The sequence below is a fragment of the Pygocentrus nattereri genome, chromosome 2 (genome assembly GCF_015220715.1).
Source record: "Pygocentrus nattereri isolate fPygNat1 chromosome 2, fPygNat1.pri, whole genome shotgun sequence".
Taxonomy (NCBI): Eukaryota; Metazoa; Chordata; class Actinopteri; order Characiformes; family Serrasalmidae; genus Pygocentrus; species Pygocentrus nattereri.
Window position 1 is genome coordinate 33,896,120 of NC_051212.1, and position 20,029 is coordinate 33,916,148.

General features: G+C 38.0%; 1 protein-coding gene across 11 annotated transcripts in view; it reads right to left on the reverse strand.

Moving 5' to 3' along the window:
* The window catches only part of ank2b (ankyrin 2b, neuronal), a 124,513-nt gene that overhangs the window by 85,632 nt on the left and 18,852 nt on the right, over positions 1 to 20,029 (reverse strand). For all 11 annotated transcript variants that reach the window (XM_037535258.1, XM_037535277.1, XM_037535269.1 and 8 more), the window contains exons 2-3: positions 9,989 to 10,090; positions 3,087 to 3,185 (exon numbers count right to left, since the gene is read on the reverse strand). In XM_037535258.1, coding sequence (XP_037391155.1) covers positions 3,087 to 3,185; positions 9,989 to 10,090 — 201 coding nt within the window. The remainder of the gene's footprint in view (positions 1 to 3,086; positions 3,186 to 9,988; positions 10,091 to 20,029) is intronic.

Here is a 20,029-nt window from a genome sequence, read left to right on the forward strand (position 1 = left end):
CTGGCTCCCCACATCTACAGCTGACCACCCAATATCGAGAAAGCTAGTTTTGGCACTATTCAAACACTCAGTGCTGTACAACACTTGACACAAAGACTAACACAATCTCCAAAAGAAAGTTTTTATTTAGTATTAATTAGCACCACTGCCAGAACAAAACTTTGCTTCTCTAACATGGTAACTTTAAAGGACTAGGAAAAAACATTCTTAACCTATAATGGAAGTCAGCTGGTGTTTAAAAATTACATATGAAAAAGGGACAAAAATGGAGATGGAGATGTTTTTGTTTCAGTCTTTTGCATTCCCACAACTGTCTACCACTGTCTCATGTTTACCTACATGAAAATAAAAAGTGTTAACTCACCCCCACCACCTACCTTTTAAGCACGAGACAACGGGTAATGTCAGAACACACCTTTAAATACCCTTTGTTTTCAAGATTGTATCTTTATTTACTATCCCAAACCACCAGTGAACCTACAAGTGTTTTCTGAGTTTTTTTATGTAAAGTTAATGATGGTAAAATATTGGTAAACTGGAAAAAATATGTTTTCCGTAGGGATTATTTTACCGTACGTTACCTTTCCACCATGATTTATAATATACATATTTTAGGCCAAAACTTTCCTTCAAAACTTTCCCCTTTGTAAAACAATGTTTCAGGCCTCACACAGAGTATTTCGTAACCTTTCCGTTTGAGGGATCTTTTGGAGACATTAAATTCTTTAGACATCTGGTAACTATCATCACCACTGTGTAGACTTCTGGATCAGTAAGTGTTTCTAGAAGAGAGCACTTCCCATCAAAACACTCTGTTTTTTGAATGACTGTTTACATCTTAACAATGTTGAAAATTCCTTTTCAGGGCCGTGACCACCACTCAGCAACACCACTCAGCAACTCAACACATTAAAGAAAAATCAGTACAAGTTTTACAAGTTTACCTCCTCTATGAATATATCGCTGATTAGCATGAAGCTTTCATAATAATAATGTACATTATTAAATATATATATATATATATATATATATATATATATATATATATATATATATATATATATATATATATATATATATATATATGCCACACAGTAGTAAACTTGTAAGTTGTTTTAAACTAAGACTTTTTAAAAGCCTAGTTTGTCTTTTCCCAATAAATATATTGTGGACTCTTAAGCTGGGCTTATACTACACAATCTTCAGCCCGGTTTTAATCCTGATTTGCTCTTTCTGACAAATGTTCACAATCCTTCTCTTAGAAGCAACTGATGGCACGAATGATCTGGTAGTGTGAAGGGGAAACAAGTCAATTTTGGGGAGTTCTGTAGTGTCAGTTGGTCAGCAATGTAACTAAACAAGTGATTTAACAACTGATTAGAGAGCTAGAAGACAGAAAACTTATGAAGAGGGACATGCATGCACTGATAACAGTGGGGAGAGCTGGGATTTTGAGTGCTTTTCATTGCCAAAACGCATGTGCCCTTTTTGCCTTGTGCATGTCCACACAAGAAAACAACCGAAATTCTGTTAAAAATGCTGTTATGTGTGTGATGCTCCCCATTTTCAAAATGTGTTATGATTTTTGACAAGTGGTCTAGTGTAGGCTGAGCTTTAGACAAGCTATGCATAGTTTATTATTGCTGAATTGTTCAACTGTTCAAAAAAAATCCATTATCATTTAGGCTTTTTTTAAAGCTCAGATTCCTCAATGAATTATCAAAACAATCAGGAAATTACCTGAACACTATTTACACTGATAGTGACAGCCCTCCTCTAAAGCCTCGCAAACATGAGGGGTGTAAAGCTCTGTGCTAGAGATCATTTCTCAATAACCGACCAACCAACATGCCTTTCCAGCCCTTACATTCTACAGCAGTGATAGATTAGTGGTCATGTGACATGAGTATTAGGTTTAGGGGTGGTGACCTACATTTACTACATGGAAAAGGTTACACTTGGCTAGAATAACATAAAAAGCATGTGAGCGGCAGTCTTAAGTCCTTTTTAGAAATGCCACCAAACCTACAGTAGGTTCCCATACAATAGGGAAATGTACAATATTTTTTTCATAAATGTGCTCATTTTAATACATAATGCTTTACTTTAATAATATGTCATTTGTAATAAATGCAACTGAAAAAGCTAATTTACTTCTGTCAGATAATGAAAAAACACTGTTTTCAAAATCTAGCTGTAATAAATATACAGTGACTATTTAAGAGAATATATAGACTCATAATACGACCATTAAATTTACCTATTAAACCTATTTATTTATTACCTATTATTACCTATTTATGGCTGCCATTTATGGACTCATGACCTCCTGCTGTTGGGACGATTACTTAGACAATTACACTACTTGGGAATTTCTCTGAAGTTACATCAGAGTACCCTGAAGATTTCTGTGTCCATAAATGTTTACACTGCAAAAAAAAAATTATTTGTTTTAACTTCAAATTATTATTTAACTATGAAAAATCCAACATACATTTGTTGTCTATTTCTGGTGGTATTTAAGCATTTGCCCCAAAATCACTATGTTATGAGTCTAAACACCACCATCATAAAAGCCAATAATAACAACTTTGAGCACTAAAAGAGAAAATACCTGGTGTGTCTTGAGTGATGGAAAGACATCTAGGTAGCAAGGTAACCGAGTAAAAAACTAATTCTATATTGTTTACCTAACTGTAACAAGTGAGTTATGCTATATGATAATGAGCACTTAAAGCTTTCATCATTGAGTGTGTCTGGGAATGTGTTTTGTGAGAAGCAGAAAATGCAACCAACTTCTAAGACTGAACTTTGGAAGAGTGGAAAAATATCCCTCTAGATTTCTTCAAGAAACTGAAAGCGAGTCTCATGAAAATAATGGAAGTTGTAACAAATGCAAAGTGTGCATACTCTGAATATAACAATTTGTTATCATAATTAGCTGTTAATTGTTGAAATTAAATAAATGAAAGGTGGTGCATTTGTGTGCAGTCCTATATGACCTAATTCATATTTATTTATTTTTCCCCTAACATTGCTCACTCTAACCTCTATACTTAATTCAGTTTCCCTCAAGAAGACCCCACCTTGGTTGCAGCGTCCACAGAAGACCCCCTCTCCAGCAGCTCCTGGACCAGATCCACATGTCCTTCTTTGGCTGCCAGGTGCAGAGCATTAAGTCCATTCTGTAAAGATGCAGAGGAACCAAAAGTTTACCCCAAAGCCAAAATAAGAGAGAAAAAGTAAAAACAGATGGGAGACAAGAAGACAGCGAGGTGCTGATGTACCTCCTCATCCATTCTCAATGTGTATTATGACTGGGAGACTGTACACTACTAATGCACACGAGAGAGAGTTAAATATCAAACGTGGACGGTCTGCATTTATGCTGTGTCACCACAGCATGGAGATGTGCCAGTGGTTTCGAAGGGTTCATTAGAGAGAGATATTAATAAAACTGGCAGAGTTGAGATGTATCCTGGCAGTTGGCAGGCACCCAACTCAAGACAGAAGAGTATCTCTAAAGAAAAGAAGTTTAAAAATAGCTAAAATGTCATTCTGACTGCAGCAAAAACATTACTTTAGTATTCATATACATGTATGCAGTAATAGCTACTTGTAATCTCTGTACACATACAGTATAGGCATTTTCAATAACAAAGACTGTGACTAGTAGTATTTGCTTCAATTGCTTAAGCGCTTAAAAATAAAGGTCCCTGAATGGTTCTTGGCTTGGACCGGCTTGCCAGTGGTTTTTCCTGTATAGTGAAAAGCAGGCAATAAACGTGTTAATGTCAACAGAGTTCGATAGTCTGCCACCATTTTATATAACAGTCCTTTCTATTGCTCAGTAAGAATAGACTGGCATACATTCAGCTGATCATAAGTGCATTGTGGGAGGTTGTAGTTGACCCCCAGATCACTCTAGAATTCCAACACTAAGCCAAAAAAAATCACAGTGTACTTCATAGTGTCTTAAATCAGTCACATCAAAGGTTCACTTAACTGCCAGCGATTACAAAATGCAGCACTGTAAACTGGATTCAAGAACTGGATTTGAAGAATTCTGTTCTAAGACATATGGCTATAACCCTAAACCAGGAAAATTCCTCCTGATCATAAAGACAAAAGAAGAAGAATCTGGAGTCAACCTATTTTTATTGATCATATATATGTTGCTAAGTCTACTGTATGCTGCACGAAATATTTTTAGAAATTATTGATTACGCTAACTGTATATTATTAAGTAATGATCGAGTGACTGTTTACACTGTGGCCACAAACAGTATTTGGGTTATTTATTTTAAACCATTCCACCACTTTTTTTTAGCAAAGTATTATTTCAGAAGATGGCTTTGCAGATTTCTGCAGGTTTGCATCCAAAATGTCTTTATACGTTTCTCAGTTGATGATTCTATGAGTGACCACAAGCTCAATGACACCAATGTAGGACAAACAGCTCCAGACTTTGAAGTATCCACTGCTATGCGTCACAGAACCCTTAATTCTGTCTGCCTGCAATTCTTCTCCACATGAAGACCCTACCATGAATTTGATCTCTGAACCAAATATCATTTTGTTAAATATTTTATGAAGTGGGGTGGCACGGTGGCGTGGTGGGTAGCGCTGTCGCCTCGCAGCAAGGAGGGCCTTGGTTCGATTCCCCGGCTGGGTGATCAGGGTCCTCTCTGTGTGGAGTTTGCATGTTCTCCCCAAGTCTGTGTGGGTTTCCTCCGGGTTCTCCGGTTTCCTCCCACAGTCCAAAGACATGCAGTCAGGCCAGTTGGACATGCTACATTGCCCCTAGGTGTGAGTGACTGTCTGTGTCTGTCTGCCCTGCGATGGACTGGTGACCTGTCCAGGGTGTATCCTGCCTTCCGCCCAATGACAACTGGGATAGGCTCCCACAACCCCCGCGACCCTGATGGAGAAGCAGCTTAGAAAATGGATGGATGGATGGATGGATGGATTTTATGAAGTAACCTGAAGAACTGTCTTAAAGTTCATGGTTAAAATGTGCAAACACTTAAACATTTTAGTTAGATTGTATTTTGTGTATTATTTCTATTGAGTTTATTGCATTTATTGTAATAATATACACTCAATTTTAGTTTATTTAGCGAAGTGAGCTTCCTGAATTTCACTACAAGGTAATAGGAGGTATGTTGTAATAAATGCAAACTTGAACTGCATTTCCATGCTTGGTCCGAGAAAGCCAAACACATTAAACAGAAAACGTCCCTAAAGATCACCTGATTTACGCAAAAATGTAAAGCTAACATAGTAAAAACAAAACGCCAACCGTGACTAAATGGGTAGCCCACCAGAATGTCCCAGGAAGTCTGCACATTAGATTAGCAAAGCTGCTAATCTAAATCTAATAAGAAGATTGATGTTTTTCCCCCATGTTGCTGCAAAAATAGACTCTACATGTAAAAGCTTCGTTGAGATATGAAGATTATTTTCCAATGTCACTCAACGCAGATTACCAGGAGGGATTAAGCATCTCAGCATTCAGCAGTTTATGCCAGTTCCTGCCAGTTTCTGCCAATCCACCACCACCAATACTGGGGTTGTAGAGAGGAGCCATTTTAGCATTGTAATCTACATTAAATGTTTTGAAATCCACATATAGAAAAGGTGAATTATTATTTTTTTATTCGTATGACCACAAGAACCCCCTGCTCTAAGTGGTTCAGTCTATGCCATGTTACATACATGTCCATTAATTAAAAAAAAAAAACAATCAGTCAGTATGTAATTTCCTGTGTGGTCACAGAACTCTAGAGGACACTGCCCTACATGTACACCACTGCCACTGCCACTAAGAAAATGAATGTGCTCAATCAGCTGCTGTCCTCTGAGAGTAATACACGCTGCACTGCAGGTGAGCTTTGCTCGACATTTACGAGGGTCTCTGCTACACAGTAGCAGAACACAAGAATGGACAATATGGCAAAAATATAACATCACAACATCTGAAGACATTATGAAGCACAATATGTATCTCAATATTTCATTGCTTTGAGGTTAATAAACAACGCATGAGACATTTCCAAAACAAACAATAATGAGGTTGACATTCAATCAGCTGCTTGTTTCTATGCAGCTACATGTAGTTGCTGGTATGTAGTTACTATGTAGTTGCATAGGTTGATGTTTACAGGCTCTCTCTAACTGGTCTTTTTCGTGCATGCAGTTGATGATACTAATATTCTCAAAAGAGCACATCATGACAGAATTTATCATGATAATGACAGCATATCATATTACCTATACCAAGCTGGGTGCATTCAGAAGCACCCAATCCATCACTCCCTACAGCCAGTTCTGTCCTACATTCACCCACCAGCACCAGCATAATTACACAGTCTAAAAGCTCCTGCTGAAAGTCCTCAATGTGATTATCTTATTTCCTCAAATGCTCATTACATGTGCATAATTGTAGAGATCTGATTTATCACTGTGGTCTTAGGCGCCTGTTTATTTAGACAACAGAGACACAAGAAATGTAATTGTCTGGTCAATAAAACAGCTGCTGAATGTCTCTTCTGACACCAACAAATCAAAGACAGATAATGGATCTTAACAGAATATGCAATTTCAGGTTTACTCACATATTTGTAATATCTGTGTTGTTTCATCACATTTTTTTCAGACAGCTGGCACCATTATGAAACAACATCAGGCAACAAGATACCATTTTCTGTTTTGAAATTGATGGAAATTTTATCAAGGGAAATCTCAGGTGAAATGAGTTACATTCATGATAATGTTGTTCGAAATGACTGCTGTCCTCAATGAAATATTACTAAGCAGCGAGCTTGCTTCAAGGGAGTTCTAGTGACAGTATTTAATGGTGTCCTATGTTTATAATGGAGCATGCTACTCACTCCCCAAACAACCAGAGTTAGTGGCCTGCATCTCATCTGAACTGAGTTATGACCAGAGAAACCAGATGCACACCTGAGTATTGATGGATCACTCTGGCTGTCATGCTCTGTGACTGATTTTCAGAGCTTTAGTTAAAGGAGAGTGTGCTCATAGTCACCAGTACTGAGTCCTAAATGATAAGTACAAAATATATAGATCACAGCATGGGATTCCCAATGGGAATGTGCATTCTGACTAATTATAAGACATCCATAAGAGATCATTTACAGATATTATGTTAACTGAAAAAGGGTCTGCATGTGATATTAACATATTAACATATTTTAGTGAACAGGGAAACTGCTGCTTGAAAGCTAACAGAAATGAATAGCACAAAAAAAATGCTTGTAAACGCTTGGCGTACGCAGTCTTAACGGCAGTAGACCCTCTAGCAAGTACACCAAGTATGAAAGGATATCACTCTATTACCGTGAACTGTGAAGGTCCTCAAACCAATAACAGAATAAAGCATCTGTACAAACATCAGATGAAGAATGGGATCACAATATGACCGTGTAGCAGGACCTTATGAAACTGCAGTATCAGCACATTTGGGCACATTTTTCTAATGGTAACATGACTAATTATGAAGACCTGTAGCAACCATTTAGCATGGTATCATTTCTAAAATACCAACTAGTAATTATCCACTTTCAATCACCATTAGCAACAATAGCTTTGTTAAAGTGCTCCTCCTCCTGTAAAGCTTAGTGTTCAGCACTGAATTTCTTTTTTAACAGTATTTTTTTTTCTCTTGCGCAAATGCCCTGCACACTTCTGTGCTGCAGCACAAGGGTCATTCACTCACTAGAGACTGAATTATCTCCCCATAAAGGTCATGATTCTAATGTTTCAAATGCCTCGATGGGACGAGGACACCACCCACATAGAAAAAATAATGAGACATGGAATGTACTAGTAACTCTGCTAAGATACATAGGTAAAAACAAACAACTTGCATGTCTTTTTTACCAAGATGTGTCCTCTTTGCCATTTAAATTGTGTTCCTTTATAAACATCAATGGCATGACTCTGCTCCTTGCTCATGGACAATCATGGAGAGGACATTCCACACCCCAGCCAAAATGCTGCATGTGACTGTTGTTTATCAGACTGCATATCCACTTTGTTACTATGGAGCAGCTATTTACACACTATCTGCTTTCACACACCCCTGCTCTGCTATGCTAATAGAGGAGTACTAACAGATAATGTAGAAAAAACAACTAACTTCCCACTGTCTGAAACCTACAGCAAGGCACAACCTGGGGTAAAAGATAACATGGATTTTTTTTAATATAGTCAAACATGTCCATGTCCTTTTGGGTATTATTCATATTTCCGCAGCATCACGTGGAAATCCTGAATTTCCACAGCAGTCAGACAGATATTTGTCCAAATTTATCCTGAAGACGTAAGTAAGTGCTGATTGTGAAGTTGTGAGTATCACATCTATATTGTTTTACTCACTCTTGATGGCTGTAACACAGCACTATGTAGAAGCATGAAGTACGGCACTACATATGGCAGAGTTAGTTTTAACATGGCACTACAACTAAGCTTTCCAAAGTAAAGCCTCCATAACAAAGAGAGCAGCATTGCATATTTTTATCATGCTGATATCTGTCATTTTATTTTGTAGAGAAAAAGAAATTTGCCAGTGTTTGACACTTTCACCAAACATAGAACTGAATTGATTTTTTGTTTTCACATCAAATTACGAGAGAATTATAGTGACTTGTAACCTTATTGAACCAAGGGTCTTGCCAGAGATCCTTTCTAAGAATTTGGTGAATTTTGGCTCCTTAAACTCGTTTAAATCTGAAGGTTTTATGGCGTGTATTTGTCTACACTAGCCAGAGTAAAAAATATCAGTCAGTAGAATCAAAGTTTTCTGTGTGTTACTGTGTTTTCTATCCCTGTATAAAGGATGCACATGGCTCCCTTTATTGTTAAATGCACTGTGATTTTTTCCTAGTAAGAGTAGAAGGTCATTAGGAGCGCAGGTCTGATCAGTAAGTACTGTTTTTTTGACCAAAGCAAGGATAAAATTAGGCTTTTTTTGATGAGCAATTTTACAGAGACATGGCATGTCGCTTAACATACCATTACATTTAATTTGATTTGCTCAGGTCCAAAGCTCAAACAATATATAAGCACAATGTCTATGCATGGGAATGTCTGGGAACCCAGGTCAATTTCCTTCAATTTGAAAGAAATTAGGTCACTAATTTTCTGTAAAGTGAGCAAGAAGAACCCTCAGGATGCAGTGAGATTTGGGACCACAAACTGTATGCTGTTGCCAGCTGCCAAGAAATTTACCTGCTCAACTGTTTACAATGCAAATGAGATACCGGTCACATTTTTCTGGGGGCTTTGCATCATCCATCACTGGACATGGTGAGGCAGTGGATTCTGACAAGAAGGCCTTTTTTTTACATACTACTAGAGCAATTCAGAAATAAGCACAAGTAAAGGGAAAAATACCCCCACAGTCAACATTTGTGCTGCTTAAATACAAATGCAGGGGCACTATTATACTAATAAATCACTTCCCATACCACTTCACTCATCCCTGTAAATGTACTTATTTTTTTCTAATTACATTAATATTTCATTCTTAAAAAGTGCTCCCGACTGTGTAAAAGCCCCTGAAGCTCATGATGGAGCAAAAATGACCCCTTAAAAATGATTTTCGATGAGAGCAACAGTTAAAGAGCAAGCACCTCAAACACTAAATATGGCTTGTCTAGTTATTGATTATATCAGGACCAAGTGGCCATTTAGAATGAGGCTTCTTGTTCACTCTTTAAAGAGAAGGTCACACGTGTCATTACAGATGGACTGACATGGACTGATGAGAGCTCAACAATCCCACAGGCAAAATTGGTTATTGAACTAAAGCAAGGGATTCATGCTGGGTAGGAGAACATCCACTAATGCCCTGTAGCTCAGTGTTAAACATGTGATGTCAAATGTGTCGCTCAAGGCACACTCAACATCAATTCAATCTAGTCAGGTTCTAAATGTATTTGGGTGACAGAGCAAATCTAACCTGATTGCAGGTGGCAATGTCAACACCGCCCTTCAGATACTCCAGAACCTTGTCGATGTTCCCTGCTCTCGCAGCCCGCAGGAAACTGGTGTTGCTGTCCGACTGAAAAACAGAAAAAGAGAAAAAACAAGTGGCATTATTAGTACGGATGCAGGAACAGAATCACTCATTGCGGTTGCTAATGCTCCACATCTATACCAATGCTGATACCAACGCCAAAATATGTACTTCAGGTTTTTCATTAGTTTTGTATGAATATACACTTTATACTCCACTGCACACCAACTGAGTAGTATTTAACTGTAGCAACAGAGAATAAAGATATGTAGCACCAGGAGTGGTGGATGTAAATTGCCTTTAAAAACAGAAACGTTAAAGATTAGTTTTAGCTAATGTCTAGTATATTCAGGGTGAGTCAAAAGTCACAGGACACTGTTTTATTTTTATTTTTTTGTGCTGTCACAAGCCTCCACGATGATCCACGAAAATAACATAAAAAATAAAATAAAATAAAACCTGTCCTGTGACTTTTGACTCACCCTATACTTCCTCCATGTTACACAATGCCATACACCATGTATTTTCAAATGTTCATGTTAATGCTGCCAACCAGGGCCAGTTCATGATGAACCTGGCCACATCCTGTCCCTTCATTATACCAAAATCATAGCTTAAATATGTTGCTTGCACCTGCAATGAATGGCAGAATGGCTGAAAACCAAAAAATATCTATGGTTTTTTGCCAATAATGCAGAAACTAATTTATTTTTGGAAAGTAGGATATCTTACACTACAAAAATCAACCAAAATGCTTCAATGTGTGAAAAAGCCAGCATACCTGCCAGTATAAAAAAGAATCATCTATCTATAAATTATGGTTTTGTACAAAAGCATAGGAACCCAGTCTATTCAAAGTCACAGATGCCAGTTCTCCTCACTATAAAGTCTCAGTTGCCAACACTTCAGCTAGCTATGTATAGTTTACAAGCTAGCTGGCTAACTTTTGCTAACTTTTGTCTGCGATTTAGTCCTTGTGGCCACAGTTAGATGTCACAACTCATCAGGAAAGGAATTCCGTCCCATGCATGTTTGTGGATCTGGGCTAATTTGTACATTAACTTAGTGCCACTAAATATACATTTTTGATATGAATATTTAATGCAGCTAAATACAGTAGAATGTAGAGCTAACAGCTCATCTTGAAGCTGCACTCTACAGTAAATTAGATGCCCTTACAACTGCAAAGACCCTGCTTCCTGAGACAATACCACAGAAATCCATTCCAATCATATTCACTGGGGCATCTGGAAAGCTTAGTCGTCAATATCTCCAGTTGCAGTCCAATTGCAGCCGCTGTGCTGCTGAAAAGGTACAGTCTAAATCCAGATGGTGGGGCAGGGCAGAACCATCTGCAAATTGAGACTAACACCACAGACACAATCCCCTGCTGAACTTTAACCCGAATAATATCAACAATGGGCCTAAGAGATAAAAAAAATACAGGCATCATCTCTTTTACAAACCTCAGCAGCCTCAGGGGCAAAATAATATATTATGCTCCAAAACCACTAAATTAGCACCAGTGTATTCTTTCCCTATTTGCACAGACTATGCTACTGTCATAAATATGTAGTCATTATAGTATGAATAATACACTCACATTATATACAAGTTTACTGTTTTACATTTACAATAGCATTTTAGCATGGCTTGCTAAATCTGCTGCATTGAAACAGACAGAATAGCATTAATATATACAAAAGCAATGACAGAAATGCAATTCAAAAATTCTAGAACAATATCAGAGTCAGTGTGTTAATATTAATGTGCAGCACTTTTGGTACTAGCAGCAGAACTCTCATAGAATGCTGCATAGAACTGCAATGCATCAGTCAGCACCGGCCAAGCAATCAGCAGCAACACCCTGAACAGCAGGAGGACAAAGCTGAGCAGGTTTCTCCAGTGTCTCCTGTATACCCAATATAACCAACACTGTTGGTCTGTGCAAGAATCAAATGAAAGGCTTGTGCCTATGGATCAAACATACTGTCATAACAAAACCTCAAAACTACATTTTTATCTATTTATTTTATGGACAAATAATAACAGTTCTTTGCAACACTTTCCTTCTCCTATAAAGTTACCATTTGGGAGATCCAAGATGTTGTCATGACAACATGTTGAAGTGCGCTGAAATATTAAGCACTGATGTTATTGATCATTTAGGATATAAGTGCCAACTGACGTTCCTAATCACTGGTAGCCTTGGATATTTTCCTAGACTTGCAGTGCATAAACACTGATTGTGTATCTTTGTAAGACAAAGCTCTATTTCAGCCACCATAAGGAGTCTGACTGTATAGAAGAAATAAAGTTTCCTTCAGAAATGAAATAAATAGTAACGGTCATTCAGTAGCCTAAATTAAGTCTGTATGTTTGTCAATTTGTATAGATCACATTTTTGTCATACAATATCCGAAAACCACATAAGCAAGTCTGAGTGCTGAATGACTGGTGACCTGATCAGCTCATGAATGTACATATTGCATCATTAGAAGGTCTTATAACTGGAGTCAAAAGCATTCAAAAAATATGACAGTGTTCAAATGTTAATCCATATTGAGAAAACAAGCACATTTTTCTACATAAAAGGCTTAACCTTTCACAATTTAGGATTTTGCAAAAACACTCCATCTAGCCCTCTAGCAACTGACCAGCCAAACATGAGAAAATATTTTTTTTTCCCTTAAAGTGTTTACCAGAAAGTAGAAATAGTATAAAACAAGCATTTGTACAAGGGAGTCATCCATAGGTTTGAGCAATCCACACAATTGTAACCAAATAGTGTGTTGTTACTGAGCATCAACACAGCACTGCTACACACCCACCATGTGCTGACGACCATTTACAATGTTGACATTATCCAGTACAGTGTACAGTCCCGATATTTGCTCACACTGTCAGTTTAGATGTTGTACGTTGTCCAAATACAGTCAAAAAGCTCTCAAATCTCTCTAAATCCTGGCTGCGAGCATGATGCAACCTGTTTGTGTTGGTAGTCCCACTCCCTCAGGGGGCCGCAGCAGGTGCCACGATGCCGGCGTCTCTCTCAGACACTGGGCAGGGTGGTCCCTGCTGAGCATGCTACACTGAGGAGGATAGCAGGGTGACTCTCAGGAGAACTGACCCTCTCACCAGGGAACAAAGACATTCAGCCCATCATAGCAGAAACAACTGTTTTACCTTAGATTCCCTTGACTTCCACTTTGGGCTTTGAACATGTGTTGTACATAAAAGCAGTAGGCCACAAAATGGCAAGGCAGAATTTACAATGATCTTAAGAAAGTTAAAACTGCAATATGATAAAATACACCAAGGTCTATTGGCCCTTTATAGCCCTTTAATTACGGCCAATACTGAGAGCAGATCAGTGAGAAAATCATGTGAGCCAAAAAAAACAAAACATTGGTCTGTGTTTTTTTACAATATCCAACAAAATCTGAAAAATTATTGTGACTCATTAGGGAAGCAAAACTACATATGTAATACAGAAAACTACATATATAATTAATTACATTTACAGTCAATTTACTAACCCAACTCCAAAGCTTGGACAGTAGGTAAAATGCAAAAAAAAACACAAAGCAGTGATTTGTTAAACCATTTTACAGACATTTCATTGAAAACAGCACAAATAATAAAGTAATTAGTATTTTAACTTATCAACTGCATAGATTTTTTAAATATAGGCGAATGCCAATTTTGATACCTGCCACACACTGCAAAGAAAGGTGCAATGTGAGACGCAAGATAAAAAGCAGCTGTATGGGGACTTTCTACAGGTAAATAGGTCAATAGATAACAGGTGAAGCTATCTTGACTGGATATAAAAAGAGCATTTATGAAAGGCTCAGTCACCTTTTTTGGGGGAAAAAAAATGCAGGACCAAACAGTCCAACAGTTTAAGAGCAACATTTCTCAATGCACGGCAGGAAGGAATTTAAACATTTCACCATCTACAGTCCATAAGATTATTAAATGACTATTATTAAATGAAATGTCCACAAAGGGCCGAAAAACAACACTCCTTTAAAAAACTACATGCTACAGTAATGAATATAACCACAGAGGCACGGAAACATTTCAGAAGTCCCTTGTCAGCAAACAGTTTGTTGCTGCATCTATAAATGCAAGTTAAGACTCTAAGAAGCATCCAGAATCCAGAAATGCTGCCTGGGCTAAAGCTCATCTGAGATGAACTGATGCAAAACAGAAACGCATGTCTGATGAGTTTATCTTTCAAATTGCTGTGAAAATAATGGATGTGGTGTTGTCCATGCCAATGAGGAAAAGGACCATGCCGATTGTTACCAAAGCAAAGGGCAACAGTCAGTGCCTATCACGGTATAGGGGAAACGTTACAGGGAAACCTGCACATCTGTGAAAGCACCATTAATGCTGGTGGGTACATGCACATTTTGGAGTAACACACGCTGCCCTCTAGACATCCTGTTCTGGAACATCTCTGCTTGTTTCAGGGAAGGCAATGCTAAGCCACACTCTACTTGTGCTGCAACAGGATGGTTTCATAGTAAGAGAGCGCAGGTGCTTGAGTGGCCTGCCTGCATTCCAGACTTTTCTCCCATGTGTGGTGCATTATGAAGCAAAATATACATCAATGGAGACCCCAGACTGTTGAGAAGCTGAGGTGTGTGTCTCTCTCTGAAATATGCTGCTTTTCTACTAAATAGAGAATCTTCCTACTTCATCAAGTAATCTCTGTATGTCTGTAATAGCAGCAGAAGGAACTGAATATTTTGTAGTGCTTTTGGTCAAACCAAACCACCAAGTTTCTACATTAATATACAAGCAGCCAGCCAGTTGCTGGCAAAGAGTAGGTTAATCATTTGCATTCAAAAAATGCAGCTTGCTTAGATTAAACTGGAGTGCAGATAGTGGGGAATTGTCTACAGCTTCACAATAGGACCAGTGACATGGCACAAAAACACTCTAATAATATTCAGGAGATTCCTTTATCTTCATTCAATCTTTAATAGAAATGACAGAATATATCTGCAAACAAACAAGGTTTTATGCCTCAGATCTGAATTATGCGTTTGAGAGCAAAAAGGCTGTTTGTCCTTAAACATCCCACATCAAATTTTCTTCATAAAACTTCTACAAGAACAACCAACAGCTTTCAGAAAGTGCTCTTTCTCCCCAAAAGCTTTCATATGCGAACATTCCTGAGACTGGCTAAACCACACAGAGGCTCTGGACCAAGACATGGTGATTCAGTGAAACTGGAATCACTGTACTCTTACAAAGTTTTTATGCTCAAGAACAGAGATGGAAAAAGTAGAAAAAAGTTGACAAGAGCAGTGGTGAGATTTTTTTGACAATTTTATGACTCATGGAGTCATGGAGTCATTTAATTTCATGGAGAAATGAAATGACTCATTCCCTGTGATATATTCAAGACAGATGCTCAAAAATGAATGAAAAGATTCTTTTGACTAGAGTTGGGCGATATGACAAAAAATGTTATCATGAAAAACAAAATTCATATCATTCGATATCGATACATATCACGAAAAATGTCAAATCATTATTTCTTTCAAGTTTCAAGGCTAATTTTGGTTCCTGAGTGATTGGTTGCTGTTTTAAACTGTGCTTTATGGTCAGAACATGACAAACACTCATCAAACAGTGGAACATTTCACAAATCTGTCATGGGACAGTGGGAGAAAGTGTCTGGTGAGCTGTTTTTACCAGGTGGAAAAGCATGGCCACAGTTTTTGTAACCTAATAGTCATCATTTAAGAAAGAAAACAGTTTATTTTTAGCTGTCTGGTGACGAGCGCTCGGCTATCCTGTTACAAATGCTAAACAAGTGGCCAACAACAGTGCTAAACTGTCTAGTTTCTCAATAACGTCAACTTAGTATGAACAAAAAACGTTAACTAGCTGGTTCAGTATATCAGTGATGAATCACACTGTTTCTGTGCCATCAGTCCTAATACAGCCATGTCAGAGCACATCACTGTATTCAAACACCAGACGCCTGGATTTCTCTATACTATCATAGTAGTTTGGGGGTGAACCGCAATATATCAAGCACCTTTTAGGTATGTTTAAACTGAAAGTGGTGCTTTTGTGTCATGTTAGATCTACAATACCATCAATTCGCCGTGTTGTGTGAGTGATGGAGCACAGCTTCAAATTAGCCAGCTGCTAAAAACAGCTAGCCTGGAAAGATAGCGTTCTCCCACACTCCAATGCCTCACAGCTTCCTCTGTTTACTTGTTTGAATCAGGGCTGTAATTCACATGAACCCACTTCTTTATTTCACATGTGTTGCTAGGTAATGCACTAATACTAAAATGTGACTTTTTGAGTGCTGTAACAGCGCTGTAGTTGTGAGGATTGTGATTTAACACTGCTAAAGCTTGTTGGGATGTACAGAAAGAGGTGAGTTCACTCTAAGCCAGTATAGTAACACCACTGATCTCGTCACTCACACATGGTAACAGGAGAACAGATCGCCGATCGCTCCACTCACAAACTCCACGTTTCAGCCATTGCTAAAGACTCATCTTACTTGTGGCCCTCCCTCTCTAATTGTCCAAAACCTCGGAAGTGCCCCCTATCCTGGCGAAAGCAGAGTAGTGTCACTTTCCTTGCAGTAGAAAATGGCACCAGGGCTGTCGCTAGAATGTGAGTGAATGTGAATGTGAGAATGGCGTAATTTATCGAAAATTTATCAAACATGTATTATCGCTCTATCAAGGAAAAGTTATATCGCAATAATTTTTATCATTTTATTGCCCAGCCCTACTTTCAACACAAGAATCCATGCACAGCAGTGCAACCCAGCGTTACATATTGCATCACAGCACTAAAGGCAAATGACTACATACATCAAATCTCATTTTTCTAGAACATTATAGCCTAAGCAATCTCTTAGCTTAGCCTCAAAGGGTAAAAGGACAACAATCCTCAAAGTCATAACAAACAGATGAAAGGAAACATTACAGAGCTTAGTGTCAAAAGGCCTCTGGATAGCTAACGCCACATAAAACATTCATTCAGAGAGTGCTTTTCTGGTCTAATCAGTGTATGCCAAGGATTTATGAATAATGCAACATGCCATGATGACTAATGCCACTGGAAACATCCATGCCCCGCCCAGTAACCAGGGAGACTGGGTTTATTGGAAGTCATGGCCAAAAATGCATGTAATTCAATGAAAAAAACATAGGCTGGAAGTGCTATTCATGGCTGACAAAATAATTGAACATTTAAATCCATTGGAAAGAAATGTAGAAAATATCCATTCAAAAATTTAATGTAGCCTTTGTTTTGTATCTGGAAATGACCACATATGATCACTACCAAATGGATGTCGTCGCTGATCATATGCAAACAAAAGAACAATTAAATATATCTTTATAAGACAGAATGACAGATAACTGTAAAATAACTGCTGTTTTAAATTGAATGGGGATGTTTGTAAATATCCAGCAACGTTGTAGCAGCTAACTGAGGTGATACAATTACTTCATAAACTGAATATCACTACTGGGCAAAAATACTTTCTCATGTGAAGTAACTGAATGATCTGCTTCATATATCAGACTTTTTTGACAAGCCAATGCTCCAAATTTGGTCACTTTGTAAAAACAGTCAAGTAATTTAGTAAGTAAGCAAGGCAAGCTGCTAGTTTAGCTGTCAACTAAATACGACTTTAGCTGTGTGGCTAAACCCATACAGAGCTGCTGCACCACTTAAAAACTTTTACTTTCGCTACAGTTGGTGTGCTTGCATTTTGAGAACTGCCACTATCTACAGCTTATAATGTCAATGCGATATCACTGGTTTGGACATTTTATTGGGTGGAGCATTCTCAAATTCTCATGAGAATAGGCCTGTGTACCTTGTTTGGTCAGCCATCTTGCAAATTTGTGACTCAGTGTGAATCAGTGGTTTACAAATCGTATGGTTTTGGGAATGCTTATGGATTTCAGAGATGTTGATTTGACAAAGTGTTTGCTGCAGTTATGCAGCATACTTATTTACTTTTTGAAATAACATCTGTATCTTTCTATGACCAAGAGACATCATATGAACAGAAAACTCCACAAACAATGGATAATTATTTAAGAAATAGCACTGGAAGTAAAAAATAATAACACAGAACAGTTTAATTGTATTATATGAAGACAGTGTAAGTCTCAATACAAATTACAATACAGCTCAATACAGATTAGTTGATTTTGTTCATCTCTACTCATTCTAACCCTCTCATGAATTGGAATATTTTGAAAAGAGACAAAATGGACAACGCTGCCTCGAAACATAAAGTCTCGCTGCCAGTCTAGCTTCAAGCTGATGAACAGTTTCTGGAGAGAGAGAGATGGAAGACATAAACATGCCACACATAAAACATCCCTGTGTAATACACTTTCAGGGCCAACAGGATCTGAGCTTCTCTTAAGAGTGGGTTTGTATATAGACCTACTGCTGTGAGTAATGGTTGCACAATGTATTGCTCATTACTCGTTATTGTGGTACTAGCCTTTTCAATACTGATCTTGCAGAAGGGTGCAACTGGCAAATGAGTTCCCTAATCAATCATATTGCTTTTTTCACTGTGTGTTGTGACAATACTGATCAATTACAGTTGCAGATGTCCAGTCTTTCTGTGAGCGCTGTGATGAATCAAGATATTCACTATTCATAATAATGTAAAGCAAAACAGTACGGAAAGGACACATTTTTACCATTATCAGCATTACATATTAAAACCAGTAGGTTCACTGGTTATATTGTATAGTAAATAAAATGGATATATTTTTGAATTGTCAACATCTTGACTCCAGTTCCTTTCACCACCACTGTAAAGATATATGCCATTTAACATCAAACCACTTTGAATGACTTTGTTTACATCTATGATTGAATTATACAAATGTTCAATCTTAGGCAGAATTTCTTATTAAGTAGACGCAAATACACACATATACTTGCCAGCATGAACAGTCTGTGTACCACCTGATGGAACATCAATCTATTCCTGAAATCCCAAAACTGCACTAAAGCACATTTGCTTGCATGCCATCCTGCTAAACAGAGCAATGAGGCAACTGTTTACTGCACCATTATTTATCTACACACAAGAGCATGAGAGAGAGAGACAGAAAGAGAGACAGCAAGAGAGAGAGAGAGAGAAAGATCCTTTGGGATACCCTGGGTTCACATAAGCAAGATATCAGTCTCCAATAGCAATCAAGAAGCTTTCAACATGTCTTAATTGCACAGTGAGTTACAAGATACTGAGTAAGTGGATCACCAAACTCCCCAAAGGCTTACTGCATTAAGCCATTAGGGCACATTTTTACTCATATGTTACACATAATATATTCCTGTCATTAGTTAACATCCTTTCCTGCATCAGAGTGAGAAACAATCATTATATCTAATGTTATGATCATGATATCTAATGCTAAACATGTCTACCATTTTTGGGCTACAGGGAACCATTAGATCCTTGGCAAAAGTAATCTGGAAAACCATGAGTCAATTGTCCTGACGCGATTGATGCCACACTTAGCCATTTGATCTGGTCTCTGCAGCACAGTCCTGTCCTCAAGGACACAGGAAGCGATGAGAGGACAGTTTATGCTGCAGCACTTTTCAGCATGGCAGCGTAAAAAACACTCCACTCTTGCCAGAAATACAACTTTTCCTCTGAGTCATACGTCAGAGCAGCTCGGGAGAGAGAGCAGGTAGAGGCCACAGATTAAACGCTCAGACGCAGAGATGGGACAATACAAGACCTTCTATTCTTACACCAGTACTGATACTGAAACTTTGAATATTAACCTGATATTTTTTCTTTTCTTTAAAAACTAGAATGCTACAAAATGAGCTTTTTTGACCGAAGCACTTCAGATGGCCATCTAAAACTACCACTGGGCAAACTGCACTACATCACTAAAGATGTATCACTTATAATCTATAGTACTGTACAAAAGTCAG